General features: G+C 53.5%; 2 protein-coding genes across 2 annotated transcripts; one reads left to right on the top strand and one right to left on the bottom strand.

Moving 5' to 3' along the window:
• Positions 1 to 4149: 4149 nt before the first annotated feature.
• LOC308261872 (interferon-induced transmembrane protein 3-like) lies at positions 4150 to 4747 on the bottom strand (the record flags this gene model as incomplete). The annotated part of the gene is made up of 2 exons (XM_080694056.1): positions 4150 to 4305; positions 4502 to 4747. 2 exons carry the CDS (start codon positions 4745 to 4747, stop codon positions 4150 to 4152), a joined length of 402 nt encoding a protein of 133 aa, XP_080550182.1.
• Positions 4748 to 14589: 9842 nt separating this feature from the next.
• Positions 14590 to 15910, top strand: IFITM5 (interferon induced transmembrane protein 5; the record flags this gene model as incomplete). The annotated part of the gene is made up of 2 exons (XM_080698875.1): positions 14590 to 14781; positions 15698 to 15910. 2 exons carry the CDS (start codon positions 14590 to 14592, stop codon positions 15908 to 15910), a joined length of 405 nt encoding a protein of 134 aa, XP_080555001.1.
• Positions 15911 to 15955: the final 45 nt, after the last annotated feature.

The following is a 15955-nucleotide window of genomic DNA, read 5'->3' on the forward strand; positions in this document are numbered from 1 at the left end:
CTCAAGCCGGGCGTGGTGGTGCACTCTTGAATCCCAGCGCTTGGGAGGCTGAGACAGTAGGATCACACAGGTTCGAAGCCAGCCTCAGCTACTTAGTGAGGCCCTCCGCAACTTAGTGAGATCCTGTTTCAAAATAAAATATAAAATAGGTCTGGGAGTATAGCCTGGAAGTAGAAAGCCTCTGGGTTCCACTCCCAGTACCACCAAAAAAAAAAAAAAAAAAAAAAAGAATAAAAAACAGGGCAGGGGGTGTAGCTCTGAGGTTAAATGCCACTGGGTTCCATCCCCAGACCCGGAAAAATGAAAATAGAAAAAGAAACAGGGTCTCACTGAGTTGCAAAGGGCCTCACTAAGTAGGAGTTGAGGCTGTCTTCGAACCACAATCCTCCTGTCTCAGCCTCCCAAACGCTGATACTGCAAGCATGTGCCACCACGCCTGGCAGTCATGACTTAGAATTCAGTGATCTGCTCTCTCACCACAGTCCCCAGGTCATTCAGCACTTACAGATGACAGGAAGCGAAATCATCCTATGAGCAGAGGCTACTGCAGAAGGGCTGGCCCACACTGAAGGCACCACCCCAGACCCTGGAGCTCTGCTGCTAACCTGCCACTGCCACACTTCCCAAATCTTCTCTCCAGACACCAACTGCCCTCAGCCCAGAGATGCACAAGGAGGAGCACGAGGTGGCCATGCTGGGGAGACCCCACGGCTCCGCGCCCGTGACGACCACCGTGATCAACATGCCCGGGGAGACCCACGTGCCCGACCACGTGGTCTGGTCCCTGTTCAACACGCTCTTCTTGAACGTCTGCTGCCTGGGCTTCCTAGCCTATGCCTACTCTGTGAAGGTGAGTGTGATTCGGAGGTGGAGGCACAAGGTGCATGTATGAGGGGTGAGGGGGTGCTCAGAAGGTCCTGTGAGCAGGAAACTGCACCGCACAGATAGCATGGGTATGTAGATCCGGTTAATGTGTCTGTGTGTCTGGCCTATAAACAGGCTACTGGGGACCCTGTCTATGTTCCTTCATTGTTTCACCTCCAACCCAGAGGAATTCTCTCTGGTGCCCAACACCAGAAATACCCCTGCACACACAGATCCCGGGCCCAGCCCGTCTAGGAAAGCAGAGGGGACTCCTGGGGAGCACTAGCCCCAGGTGGAGTGAGCAGCCAGCCTGGGGCCTCCTGCACAGGCTGGGTGTGAAAGGAGGGGGGCTGGTCTGAATGAGGGCGGCCAGGCCCAGGAGCCTGCTCAGGGCACCTGACTCCCCTGAGCCTCCCTCACCATCTGGTCTCCCCCAGTCTATGGACAGGAAGATGGTGGGTGACATGACCGGGGCCCAGGCCCACGCCTCCACCGCCAAGTGCCTGAACATCTGCGCCCTGGTCTTCGGCGGCCTCACCACCATCATCTGCATCATTGTTTTCATTACTAGCTCGCAGGCACTGTCCCACTCCCTTCAGCAGCAGATAAAGGATTCCCGGGGCTACTAGTCCTTCCCTTGACCGTCCTCCACAGCTGGCCCTGCATCCTGGCCGGCCCAGCACCCTCCACCCTGACCCTCTGCAGCACCACAGCCCCACACGTCTGTGCACTGGGATTCAATAAAGTGCATGTGCTCTGAGTGCTCTGACGTGGCTGGGAAGGGCCCTGCACAGTCCCCAGCCCGGTCCCTAGACTCAGCACACCCGCCTGGGTCGTTCTCCTGAGGGCAAGGAAGGCCATGTCTCAGGTTGCCAGGTCTCTGGCTCCTGCTGGGCAGAAGCTGGCCAGGGTCCTGGCTATGGCTCCCTTCATCCTCCAGGTCTGAGCACCATCTAGAATCCCGGCTCCCTGTCTGACAATCCGATGACTGTGTGCAGCTGGGCCCCGTGGGCTGGACGGCGGCTCCCGGATCTCCAGGACAGCTGGCACAGCCCAGCCCTGGCAGGTCCTCCTGGCTGTCCAGCTCTGGCTCCTTCCCCTGGGCACTGCCCACCATCCTGTGAGGCTGGGGGCACTCAGTGGCTTGCAGGAAGAGCAGAGCTGGCTGCAGAAGCCAAAGGGCAAACTGGTGACCTCCGGGGGTGAGGGTGGGGACAGTCCCTGAGGTCTAAGGTCCAATTCCTTGAACCTCAACTGTGCTGGCCCTCCTGGGTGGAGGGGGTTCTGGGGCCCAGGCTTTGGGTGTGTGCCCTTGTCCAGGCTCTGTGCTAGTTGTTAAGTGAGCCCTCCTCACATATGGCCAACAGGGTCCAGGCCAGCAGAGGACAAGTCCCTTTGCTCCCATCCTTAGGCCGGTAGCCCTTCATCCTGTCCCAGGACACCTGTGGACACCCCACCCAAGACCCAGGCCCCTCCATTCCTGAGCTTGAGTCGTCACCCTGAGCCCTGTCTGGAGGACCCGCTGCAGGCCAAGCACAGCGGAGTCCCCTACCGGCGGGTGCGGCCCGGGAGGAGCGAGGACAGGAAGATGGGGGCGGGAAAATGGACAGTGGGCCTGGACGCGGAGGGGGGCGGGCGGGCAGGAGGGCAGAGGGCAAGCCGACCTGCACCTGCACCGAGGGTGGTCGGGACCCCTGTGCAGCCCGCGCTCCGGGGCAGAGGCGAACGTGGGCTGTCCTCTTCTGCAGACAAGTCTGCCTCCAGCCAAGGGCGCTTTGCTGGAGAGAGCGCCTCCAACGTTGTGCCCAGAGACTGGGCCACGAGGCAGCTGCGCTCAGGGCGGGGAGCTCCCCGGCCATCGCGGGTGGACTGACGGCCGGTGCTGCCGCGCATGCGCAGGATGTGGCCCTGGCGAGCAGCGAGGAGGTCCTCGAGCCGGCTCTCTCCCCCGCCGAACAGCGGACCCGGAGCCCACACGTGCTCTCCGGAGAGAGACTGAGAGGGAGTCGGTGCTCAGCCTCGCTGTGCATGGAGGATACCAGGCCACGCTGGGCGTGGGGGCCGGCGTCCACTTCACAACCGTACACAGGATTTGCCCAGGCTCCTGCAGACCCCAACCCAAACCTTAAAGTAAACCGGGATATCACCTGCCCGCAGAGGGCGGCTGCGGAGGAGTAGCGGCAGAGTGGCAGGGACGGGCCATTCCGGCAAGTGTAGGATCACCTTGGGCAGACCCTCAGGGCCAGGGTCGAGGTTGGAGGTCTGCCATTTGTTCGCTCTTGAGCCAGCGAATCCCCCTCTAGCCCACCCCCCCTCCCCCGGCTTGCTTGGAGGCACTGTGGGATCCCCAGGCTCTCACAGGGCATCCCAGACCCCATCCACAGGCCTGGGAATGCTACTGTATTTAAACTCCCACGGCGGCTTAGGAATCAAAGCGTTTTGTCAGGTGTATGGGTTCTCTGGCCAGGTGGATTCTGAAGGATACTCTGGATGCACACCCCCAAGCCCTGGCTCCAGGAGACTTGCAAAAGGGTGGTGGCCAGAGGCTAGAGTGGAAGACTGGACCTGTGGCCCTGGGAGTAGCCACATCCGGGGTTGTGGGGGCGGCAGGGAAGGGGCTGGAGACTGGCTCTGAGATCAGAATCTGCGGAAGCCCTCCTCCACCCGTGTTGGCTTACATGGTTACATCAGTCTGACACCCCACCGCAGGGCATGGAGCTAGTCCTGGGGTCGAGTCCAGGGTCCCTGGAATCAGGAACCTGGTGGGAGTGAGCCCTCAGTGGGCCTGTGGGGGAAGGGGGCAGGCACACTCCAGGGCCCACCTCTGTCTGCAGGGCTCCTGCAAATGGGTAGGCCAGTGGCCTCTGGAAGGCCACCAGCAATACGGGTGGCAGCTGTGTCTGGGGTAAATTTCTTGGTCCCTGAAGGGAGGGACCTTGGGGAGAGTGCTCCACTGCAGAGCTGAGGGTCCTCTGCACCCTCCCGGGGGCCATGGCATGCTGAGCTCAGCCCGAGCTCAGCTCAGTGGTGCCCAGGAGTGGTCCCCTCACTGGGAAGGAGGATCCTAGTCAACCAGTGCAGCCCCGCTCTGCAGGGAGCCAGCCAGCTGCCCAGCGGGAGGGGAGGGGAGGAGAGGGAGGAGAGGAGGGGAGGGCTCTGCTCTCCAGGGAGGCGGGCGCAGGAGGCAGTGCACTAGGAGTGACAGCACTTTATTGTTCGCACCCAGACAGGAAGTGCTGCAGAGGATGGGAATGGGGCAGGAGCGGGGGCTCAGGACCCTTGCTCCTATATGGACAGCTGTGGTAGGGTAGTGAACAGAACGATGAGGGCGGTGATGACCACGAGGAGGCTGAAGACCAGGACCAGGATGTTCAGGAACTGGGCGGTGGAGGCGTAGGCCCGGGCCCCCGTCATGTCGCCCACCATCTTCCGGTCCCTAGACTGGGGGAGAACCAGACAGTGATGGCCCCAAACCAGACATGGCCTCCATGCAGGGTGTCTAGGCAGCCTGGCCCTGGGAGGTTCCCCCAAAGAGTGCGTGAGAGAGAAGCCACAATGCACCCACCCAGGTGCTATCGGGGCAGGTGGGCTTTCTGGCTCCCAGGCCCCTCCCCCACACCCACAGCAGCACGCGCACCTTCACAGAGTAGGCGAACGCCACGAAGCCCAGGCAGCAGACGTTCAAGAAGAGCGTGTTGAACAGGGACCAGACCACGTGGTCGGGCACGGAGGTCTCCCTGGGGATGTTGATCACGGTGGTCGTCTCCGGAGCCGAGCCTTGGGGCCCCCCCAGCACGGCCACCTCGTGCTCCTCCTTGAGCCTCTCGTAGCTTGGGGGCAGGCTGGCATTGGGGTGGGGCAGGAACGTGTGAGAAGAGTTCATGGTGGCCACAGGTGAGCAGCTGTGGGCTCCTTCTTCTCTGGTGGTTTTGACTTCTCACAAGTTTCCTTTTCCTGGCTGTTTGAGTCAGGAATTTGGCTAGTTTTGAGGGGGGCAGGACTAATCCCTGAGGATCACATTACTCCGGGGCAGAGTGGGGGGTGGGGAATGGCCCAGGGCCTGGGCACTTCCTGTGTGGGAAGTCAGGACTTGCTCTGCTGAGCCCCTCCCCCTAGGGATGTGGGGGCTGGAGACGCCCCGCCACACCAGCCAGCAGGGGTGGTGTTACACAGATCAAGAACCGCCCAGACCTGAGGAGAGATAGGGAGCCACGTTGCTGTTTTAGACTGCCAGAGTTTCTACTTCACGGGACCTCTCCACTAGGGCAAAAAGCCTACTAAACTGTGGGGCCAAAAGAGATAGTGACCTCTCCAAACGCACCTGCACCAGGGAGAAAGGTTTCCAGGCAGAATGAAACCCGCTGCCAAAGGCTGTATGCCATTTTCCTCTTCAGAAAACTTACCGGGTTCAGACCCTCCCTCTGCAGTGTCCCCCCTTTTGTCCCAGGCATGTCTCATCCCAAGGAAGTGGCCTTTCTGGACTCTCATAACCAGACCCTTTCTCTGGGCTGTGACTCCCTTTATCAGGCCTTCTTTTATTACTGTGTCCTTGTTGTATGCAGGTTTACCAAGAGATGAGAGCCCACGGGAATGTGCCAACTGAAGCCTTTATCGCTGGACAGTGGAGGTGCCCTCAGTCTGGAAATCTGACTGGAGGGGTGCGCCGACTTGCCAGGGGTGGGGTTTCTAGGGGAGAAAATCACACGAGGAGTGAGCCATATATTATGCTAAAATAAGTGAGCAGATGTACAGAAGCAGAAACTTACTGTTAGCTTATCTGGTATGCAAGGTCCTGATGTTTTGGTCAGGTGCTGGGTGAGGCCTGGACTCCACGGAAGGTCAGACTTTTGGGAGGAATCCTTTACCACAAATCACAGGAATTTCAGGGGGGACGGTAGATAGGCCATTATGATTTTAAAAGTATGGGCATATTGAGTATTTTTGCCTAAGAAGGAACAGGCCAGATGGGCTATTGTGATTATAAGTGGGGCCTCTTGAGGGCTTTTTTCTAGAAAGAGCAGACCTTGCAGGGATAGATAATGAAGTTTCCAAATGTTAAAACTATACTTTTCTCCTTTCTTTGCAGTTTGCCTCCTTTTCACTTTTGCTAGTACATTCCCCACTTTCTAAACAAACCTCTTAAATTCCCTGCTTGTGCTTTCTATTTGAAATTCGTCTCTCAGGAGGCAAGAACTGGGGAGGGGTCACCACCTTGGAATACTTCTTCCTTTCTAGGCAGGGGTCATTACCCCATACCAGCAGGAGCTGTCCACATTGGGGCCCCAGCCAGTCCCCCACAGGACCCAAAGCCCACACCTGCCACGGGCCTCCACTGCTGAGGTCTGTGGCCTCTCCTGGGGCTGAAGCCTGGCTGGGGGTTCAGGGAGCCTGGCCTCTCTGTGGGACCCAGTGCCCAAGGTTGCCGGCGCTTGGTCCCTTCCGGCCAGGGAAGGGCCTCTGGAGCTCACTGGCTGGAGAGTTTGCTGGGGACAGGATGGTTCCAGGGTGTGTGCCAGCAGCTTGGGACCCACAGGGCAGTTTGTGCAACCCCACTTTACACCATCCTCTGTGTGTGTGGATGGGAGTATTGGGTATTGAAACCAGTTGCACCCTATTCCAAGTTACACTCCCTTTTCTTTTTTGATTTTGAAACAAGGTCTCACTAGCTGCTGAGAATCCCACTAAATTGCTGAGGCTGGCCTCTAACCTATGATTCTCCTGTCTCAGCCTCCCAAGTATTGGTATTATAGGAACAGGCCACCACGCCTGGCTGCCTCCCAGCATCTTATATAGGTATATTGAAATGGTCATGTAGGGTGAGCCTGGTTCCCCTGTTCTGTCCTCCTGGTGGCCTACGGGACGCCCACCTCCCAGAGCTGCTTGCAGCGTCCATCAGCACCCACACTGCGCAAGCTCTGGTTTTTAGAACCCTGGGGCTCCAGGATCACACGTTTTGGTCATTTACTGTTTTCCTTGGGCATTGACTGCACCCCACAAACAGCTGTTGCCTACAACTGACTCCTCATGGAAGCTCTGCCTGTCCCAGTCTGGCTTCTGTGACGCTGAGTGCACCCCAAGGACAAAGAGCTTCCACTGAGACGCACACTGGAAGTCAGGGGCCTGTATGGGCCACAGAGCCCAGGAAGGTGGATGCGCCCCCCGCCTGCTGTGCTTGCTCCTGGGGAATCCTGGCCATCTCTGTAGTGTCCCCTGCCACCATGGCCAGCCCAGCTCGCCTGGGTGGGGTATCCCTGGGGGTGGAATGTAAAGAGATGGGCAGCTTCCTCCTAAGACTTTCCAACCTGGGGGAGAAGAAGAGTTGGGACACCCCAGGTGCACAGGGCTCATTGCATGATGTGACTGCCACCTGGGGGTCAGAAGGTGATGACCCACTGCACATGCCTGCCATCTCGTACTTGGGAGGCCAAGACAGAAGACTGCAAGTTTGAAGCCAGCCTCAGCAACTTAGCAAGGCTCTCAGCAACTTGATGAGACCCTACTTCAAAATAAAAAATAGTCAGGCATGGTGGCGCACGCTTGTAATCCCAGCGCTTGGGAGGCTGAGACAGGAGGATCGCACAGGTTCAAAGCCAGCCTCAGCTACTTAGTGAGGCTCTCAGCAACTTAGTGAGACCCTGTTTCCAAATAAAATATAAAATAGGTCTGGGAGTATAGCCCGGAGGTAGAAAGCCTCTGGGTTCCACCCCCAGTACCACACACACAAAAAAAAAAGAATAAAAAATAGGGCTGGGGTATAGCTTGGAGGTGGAATGCCTCTGAGTTCTATCCCCAGTACTGCAAAGAAAAAAAATAATAAAGAATGAAAAAAAGTAGGGCTGGGGATGTAGCTCGGAGGTAGAATGCCCCTAGGGCCCATCACCAGTACTGCAAAAATAAATATAAATAAAATATAAATAAATAAAATAGCACTGTTAGTGTAGCTCAGAGGTAGACCATCCCTGAGTTCAGTCTACAGTACACACACACACACACACACACACACACACACACACACACACACACAAAGGTGGTGGCTTTTATGCTTGATGACCGATGGCTGTGTTCCCATCTGCTCACAATACTCCTGAAGTCAAGCCTGTGCCCAGGCACAGGGGATTTATTTCTGAAAGTAAAACGTTCATGTTAATCTCACACCGCACAGCCCTTGTGTGCGGGCATCCTCAGGACCTGGATCCCATTCTGTCTTGTTCCTGCTGGCCTTGCCGTGCTGGAAGGACTTCACTGGGTCCAGGCCTCCAAGCCTGTGGCAGCTTCAGCCCGGTCTCCGCCCATAGAGACTGGCCAGGGCTTGGTGTCAGCCCTGCCCATGGAAGGCTGCCTCTGGACAGGGCCTTCCAGCTGCCCTGCACGGGCTGGAGAGAGGCCCCTTCCCTTCAGCTTGCTCCCTCCAGCTCTGAGTGGGCAGGTCTGGCAAGGCGTGAGGGACCACCACAGGTTCAAAAGGCAGATACATTCCTGGGCCAACAGCCATCGCAAGCTGTACCCTCACTGGGGCCCTGGTGTCTGGCAGCTGCCTTCTGGACACTACTTGAGAGTAGCCCAAGCCAAATGCTGTCAATTGCAGACTGCTTTCTCCCAAGTCCATGTGCTCTGCCTGTGTGTGGCACACGCAGTCAGCTGCACACCACTCTCAAAGCCAGCACGAACTGCGGGTCAGAGAAGCTCCCAAGACGGGCTCGGTGTGGTGCCTGTTTACCCCATCCACCCCATCTTCATCAGCCTGGCCAAGTGGGCCCTGCTGAGGACAGAGGGTGGCTGCAGCCCCCTCGCTGGGAGCCCAGGGCCAGCTGAGCCCAGGTCAAGGCGGTCATGGACACTGAACTGAACCATGCAGCCTGCCCGTGAATACAGTAGGTGCATACTCACTTCAGCCTTCCGATGGGGCCTCCCTCTTGTTAGATGAATCACCCCCCCCCCCCATGAGTTAAGTTTCCTGCAAGGCCCTGGTCTGACTGGTTAAGCTGCCATCCCCCTCCAACCACACCTGGTCACTTACCTGGGACACCTGCCCCCTCCTGGTGCCCCTTGGCCAATCAGTAAAAGGGACATTCCCTGCTGACCCTGAGCCAGTTACCTGGCTGCAGGACCCCCTCCCATGGGACTCTAGCCAATCAGTTCAAAGGGCATTTCTCCTAGCCTATTAGCCCCCAATCTGTAACCAAGCCCCTATATAACCCTGACCCCAGCACACGCTCCCTCTCTTCCTGGATTCTTCTTTCTCTCTCTCCTGCGTTCTCTCTCTCTCTCTCTCTCTCTCTCTCTCTCTCTCTCTATCTCTATCTCTATCTCTCTCTCTCTCTTTCTTCCTTTCATACCGGCCCCTCCAATAAATCTCTTGGCTACAAGGTGGTCTCTGGTGTGCTCAGACTAGTCCTTCCACCCCTGCTCTGTGGCCCTTGCTGCTGCTGCTCAGAGTCCTCTGCCCAGGCCGTAGCTGTTTCCAATGGCCGATCCACACAGAACGATCCTGGCCCTCACTGGCTCTGACATTTCTTTTCTATTCTTTTTTTCTGTATTGGGGATTGAATCATCCAAGAACATTCTACCTCTGAACTATATCCTCAGTCCTATTTTATTTTAATTTTGATTTATTTATTTTTTTTGCGGTACTGGGGATGGAACCCAGGGACATTCTACCTCTGAGCTATCCTCCTCCCCTATTTTTTTTTTTTTGGGTGGTACTGGGGTTCCTGGAAACCCTTCTACCTCCGGGCTACACTCCCAGACCTCTTTTTATACTTTTTTTATTTGGAAATAGGGTTTCTTAAGTCAGCGCGGCCGGCTTCGAACCTGCACCATCCTCCTGTCTCCACCTCCCAAGCGCGGGGACTATAAGCCTGCGCCACCATGCCCGGCCCCTATTTTTTTTTTTTTTTTTAATGAGCAATGTCTTTTTATTTCAAGCTATACATTGTTATAATAAAAACACTTATCTCAATTTTCTAAGTATTTTTTCTCAATTTGCCTTGATTATTTTAAGTACAGATTAACAACTTGTTGTTTTTTTTTTAATAATTTCTAAACTTTTTTTATTGGTGCACTGTATTCATACATCATAATGGGATAAAAAATACTTTTGTAGACATGCATGCACATATCGCCCAGTTAGCTCCTACCCGATCCCCACCCCGTTCCCTCCCCATCCCTCCTTCCTATGCTTGGCTTAGTGGTTGACATCTAGTATTATAGCAATTTATCCAAAATTAACAATGATAATCTCACATAACAGTTTTGTTTGTCTGATACCAAGCTTTTAATGACTTAAAGATAAATTTCAATATTTCTTTTTGCTTTCTTTCTTACCAGAGAATTTTTTTTAGGTGAAACTATCATACATTTATTTATTTATTTTTCAGAAAAAATCTATCCTAATATGGAATATGGACTCTAGATAACCAAAATGATCTCGAAAAAGAACAAAGCTAGATGTATATTTTCTGATTTCAAACCATATAAAGCTACAATAATTGAAACAGTGTAGTACTATTATAAAGGCAGATATATAAACCATTGGAGTTAAATAAAAGCCTAGAGATAAATTCTTCCATATATTGTCAAGTTATTTTTGACAAGGTTTCCACGAACATTTGGTGGAGGAAATAATAATCTTTTAACTAAATATTGTTGAAAAATAATAATCACATTTTGAAAAAGAATAAAATTGGACCCTTACCTAACACCATATACAAATATTAACTTAAAATAGATAAAAGACCTAAATATAAATCTTAAGACTATAAACTTTTAGAAGAAAATCTGGGTCATAAAACCTCACAACATTGAAATTGGCAGTGATTTCTTGGATATGATTTCAATGGCACAGGCAACAGAAGGGTAAACAAACTCCCTAAAAAATAAAAAAAATATTGTATATCCAAAGACAATGTAAACAGAGTTAAAAGTTACTGATAGAATGGGATAAAATATTTCCAAATGCTATATCTGAAGGTATATTAATATTCCAACTAGAAATCAAAAAAATTAGCAACAATAAAAGCAAACAATACAATTTAGAGATAGGTTATGGGGATTCTTCCCCGGGACTTGGGAGGGAGAGACCTGAAATGAAGACATGGACAGTTGTCTCTTGGACCACTGACAACTTTATTTTCTAGAACTAAGTTTTTATATCTTTTTTCCCCTGCACCAAAACCACAACTTCAAAGGAAAGAAAAACATCAAAGTACAATCTCAAACACAATACAGAATGATTGATATAGAACATACGTCATATGCTTGCAGAATACAATCATGGAGGGAAAATTAAAAAACAAAAAGAAACAAAGAGGCCTGGTTAAAGATTATTAAGAGCATGATTGCAGCCAGTTCCCGCTCTCACTGGTGGGTTGGGGGTGAGAAATTCCGGAAAGACCAGAAGTCACCCAGAGTCTCTGAAAGCTTGACCTTTTGCCAAACTGCCTTAACTCTTTCGGAACCTTTCGTTCCTCAGGTTTCTTCCATGTCCTCCATCAATAGGTAAAAGACTAACATAAATAATGAATCTCCACAGATAACCAATCTTAGTTGTCTGTTGGGTGGAAAATCTTGTTTCTCTGGTTCTGGTATGTGTTACCTATTTCTTCTTTGTAGTTAATCTCTTTGAGTATTTTCTCTAGCGCTGGTTTTGAAGACATAGATTCCTTCAGTTTCTGTTTGTCATGGAAGCTTCTTATTTCTCCATCTAATTTGATAGAAAGTTTTGCTGGGTAGGAAATTTTTGGCTGGAAGTTGTTTTCTTTCAGAGTTTGGAATATGTTACTCCAAGCCCTTCTGGCTCTCATGACTTGGTTTGGGAAGTCTGGAGTGATTCTAATTGGTTTGCCTCTGAATGTCACTTGGCCCTTTGTTTTTGTTGCCTTTAAGATTCTCTGCTTGGCTTCCACATTGGTCATTTTGACAATTATATGGCAAGGGATCCTCTTCTCCGATCCTGTCTAAAGGGAGTCCTATAAGTTTCCTGGACCTGTATATCGACCTCTTGCTCTATGTTTGGAAAATTTTCTGCTATTACTTCCTTAAAGAGATTGTTGATCCCTTTGGTTTCACCTTCTTTTCCCTCCTCTATTCCAATTATTCTTAGGTTAGCTCTCTTAAAATGGGCCCATATTTCTTCAATGTCAGATTCCTGCTGTCGGATTTTTTTTTTCTAAATTAGAAAGTATGCGTTCATTTTTGGAGTGATCATCTTCTAAGAGCAAGATTCTATTCTCCATGTGGTCTAATCGGTTGTTTGTACTTTAAATTGAGGACTTTATTAATTGCATCCTTTATCTCTTTTTGGCTCTCTCTGAATTCTTTTTGAAACACCTCTATTATTTGTACAGTTATTTTCCTGATTTGATCTTCTAGAAATCTCTGAATTTCTGTTTTATCAGGTTCTGATGTTGTGGGGTTGTGGGCATTCATTGCTCCATTGTCATTCTTCTTTCCCATGATTTTGGAAGTTTGTGCCTTCTCTGGGTTCTTCCCTTGGGTCACTACGACTTCACTTAAGGTGCTCTGGATCTCGAGTCTGTGGTATCTCAGACCCCACTACTCCTTTACTGGGTTGTATCGCAGAGTCTCAGACCCAGGGAGTCAGTCGAGGCTGCTTTAGACCATGGGGGGGTGCTAGGCTGGGTGTTCTCCTATGGTGTGATATCTCTGCCACCGCCACTCCCCACTGGGTCAAGTCCCTGGGAGTCAGTACTGGGATTTCTCCTCTAGGGTCCGCAATTTGACTCACTGTTGTTGAGTACGCTGATGGAGCTGTAGTGGACTCGGTGAAAAATCTACCTCCTTTGCCGGGCGTGGTGGCGCACGCTTGTAATCCCCGCGCTTGGGAGGAGGAGACAGGAGGATCGCGCTGGTTCGGAGCCAGCCTCGCTGGCTTAAGAGACTCTGTTTCCACATAAAAATGTTAAAAAATAGGTCTGGGAGTGTAGCCCGTGGGAGTGTATCCTGGAGGTATAAGGGCTTCCAGGAACCCCAGTACCACCAAAAAAAAAAAAAAAGAAAAGAAAAAAAAAGAAAGAAAAATCTACCTCCTTTGATTTATTTAATTTTTTTCTTTGTTGCAGTACTGGGGTGGAACCCAGGGGCATTCAACCTCTGATCTACACCTCCAGCCCTATTTTTTATTCTTTATTTTGAAACAGGGTCTCACTGAGTTGCAAATGACTTCACTAAGTAGCTGCGGCTGGCCACGAACCTGCGATCTTCCTGTCTCAGCCTCCTGAATGCTGGGATTATAAGTGTGCACCAACACGCCCAGCTCTTATTTTATTTTTTTATATTGAAATGGGGCCTCACTAAATTGCTGAGACTGGCTGAGAACATGTGATCCTCCTATCTCAGCCTCCCTTTTCCTTTCCTTCTTTTCTTTTCTTTCTTTCTTTTTTTTTTTTTTTTTTTTTTTTGGTACTGGGGATTGAACTCAGAGGCATTCTACGACTGAGCCACACCCCACACCTGTTTTTATTCTCTATTTTAAAACAGTCTCACTAAGTTTCAGAGGGCCTAAGTACCTGAGGCTGGCTGTGAACCGAGATCCTCCTGTCTCTATCTCCCAAATGTTGGGATTACAAGTGTGTGCCACCACACCTGGCTTTACTCTGAACATTTTTAAAGGTCTGTTTTTAGGCAGGAGCTCCTGGGGTCAGCTCAAGTCTTCCCTGGGGCTGGTGGCAGCTCCCATTCCTGCTGCCTTCCCCCTCCTTCTGCAGGCCGGATGCTCAGATCCTCCCTGGTAAATGTCCTAACACACATCTCCTTGGAGTTTGTTCCCAAGGGACAGGGCAGGAGTGACCTGGCACCTCCTTGCTGGGCATCCCAGTGCCTGGCTTTCCCTGGGAGTTCAGTGGGAGCCAGCCCTGAGTCCCAGGCAGGGGTAAGCCAAGGCTTTGGGGCCTGAGCAGCCCACAGGCTCTGGGGAAGGCTGGATAAAAAGGTGTGGGGCAGGATCTGGAGGCCTCTTGCTGAAGAGTTAGTCTAGAGTTAACTGTGGTCCCTCCCGCAAGCAGGCACTTGGGCTTGCAAGCCTGGAGCTGGAGAGACAAGTCCAGCAGGTGGGTCCCTGGGCTCCAGGGACACCTGCGGCTCCCAGGTGGCAGAGCCCTCCAGAGGGGGAGCACAGACTGGGAGGGGGAGGATGGCAGGCCACGCCCTGAGCCCTGAATAGGGCCACCCACCCATAACCACTTTGAGACTGGGAAGGGCCTCCCTACCCTGGAGGCAGAGAGCAGCTGCAGGTCCTGCCAGGGCATGGCCAGTGCCTGGAGGCTTCCTCCCGGTTCCCTTCCCTGGCTCTTTCCTTACCAGTCACCAGCCTGGCTCTTCCCTGTGGCTCTGGCAAGCTGGGCAAGCTGCTGGGGAACCTGGGCTGCACTGTCAGTAGCTCTGGTCCTGAGAAGCGAGTGGGCTTAGCCCAAGCCTCAGGGGCTCTGGTCCTTCCCCGCATAGGGGCATCATGGCCACTCACAGCCCTGAGCATCTGGTGGGTGGTCTGCAGTGCCTCGTGGGTTCCACAGCAACCTTTGATGGGGTCTCCCTGGGTGAGGGTGGGGGACACTGGGGCACAAGGATGGCCACAGATCCAAGCTATAATTTGTGTTATATTTAGCTGCGGAGCTGGCAGGGCAGGAGGGAGGGCGTGGGGCTATAAGCAGGCCTGATGCCCACCCAGGAAGCCCGAGACCCAGCAAGGAAGAGACGGCGCTGGAACCCATGGACACGTCCTACCCCCGTGAGGACCCGGGGGACCCCACTCCCCGCAAGGTGGACGGCGTTGACCACACGACCCTCACACTGGGAGCACCGAGCCCCCCACCTCGAGATCACTTGATCTGGTCCGTCTTCAGCGCGATCTACCTGAACCTTTGCTGCCTGGGCTTCCTGGCACTGGCGCACTCTGTCAAGGTGGGCATGGGTGGCAGGGAGGGCGAGGGCGGCTAGGTGTGGCCTGAGGGGCTGGGGGGAGGGCCTGTAGGGGCTTATAGAGGGACTTGGGGGACAGTGGGGAGCGCCCCTGGGGGGCTTGGAGAGGGGCTGTGGAAAGGGGCCTGTGGGGCCACAGAGAGGGGCTCTGAGGGCTTTTGGGGAGGGGCCCTGCAGGACGCAGTAGTGACCTTTTGAGAGGGTTCTTCAGGGCTGCAGGGAGGGCCCCTTGGGGGCCTTGGGGAAGAGTCCCGGAGGATGTGAGGGAGGGTCCTTGAGGGCTGCTGGGAAGGCGCCATGGAGGATTTAGGGAGGAGCCCTGGAGACAATTAGGGGGCACATGGAGAGTGGCCCTGGGGATTATTGGGGAGGGCCCTGGGGGAGACTGGAGAGAGGCTCTGGGGGAGAGGGATGCAAGAAGGGGCCCTGGGGGCTGCAGGGAGGGGCTGTGGAGGAGCTCTGGGGGCTGGGGGAGGGGCTTAGGGGCCTGTTTTTAGGGGGGAATATTCCTTCCTAAGGGACAGACAGGTCCCCTTCCCCAGAGGGGCTTCTCACCTGTGGTGGGTCCTATGTGGCATCAACTTGGGGGAGGGGGGTGTCAGTTCTGTCTCAGAGGACTCCTCATGGTGGAGGAGTTTCAGGGTTGATGCTGACCTGGGATGGCTACTGGGTCTGCAGTGGCGGCCCTTGTAGTCCCATTTGGGCTGCTGATGACCCCAGTCCCACAGCCCCTAGATGGTCAAGCCATGTGGCCTGTGGTGACAGGGAGGGAAGCCTGTCCACTCAGGGCAGTGTCTCCGCAGGCCACCCCCTCTATATAGATTTTAGGTAGACCCCCAGGTGCCCCAGGTAGGCTGCCCCAGCCTTGGCACTGCTGACCTGGCCTGTCCCTCTGCAGGCCCGAGACCAGAAGGTGGCTGGGAACATGGAGGCGGCGCGACGCTATGGCTCCAGAGCCAAGTGCTACAACATCCTGGCGGCCATGTGGACGCTGGTGCCCCCGCTGCTGCTCCTGGGGCTGGTGGTGACCGGTGCCCTGCACCTGTCCCGGCTGGCCAGGGGCTCGGCAGCCTTTTTCAGCACCAAGTTTGAGGACACAGACTATGACTGATGGGCTGGGGCCCAACCCAGGGCTGGACACCCCCTCTGCAGTTCA

The sequence above is a fragment of the Muscardinus avellanarius genome (genome assembly GCF_963383645.1).
Source record: "Muscardinus avellanarius genome assembly, chromosome: 1".
Classification (NCBI taxonomy): Eukaryota; Metazoa; Chordata; class Mammalia; order Rodentia; family Gliridae; genus Muscardinus; species Muscardinus avellanarius.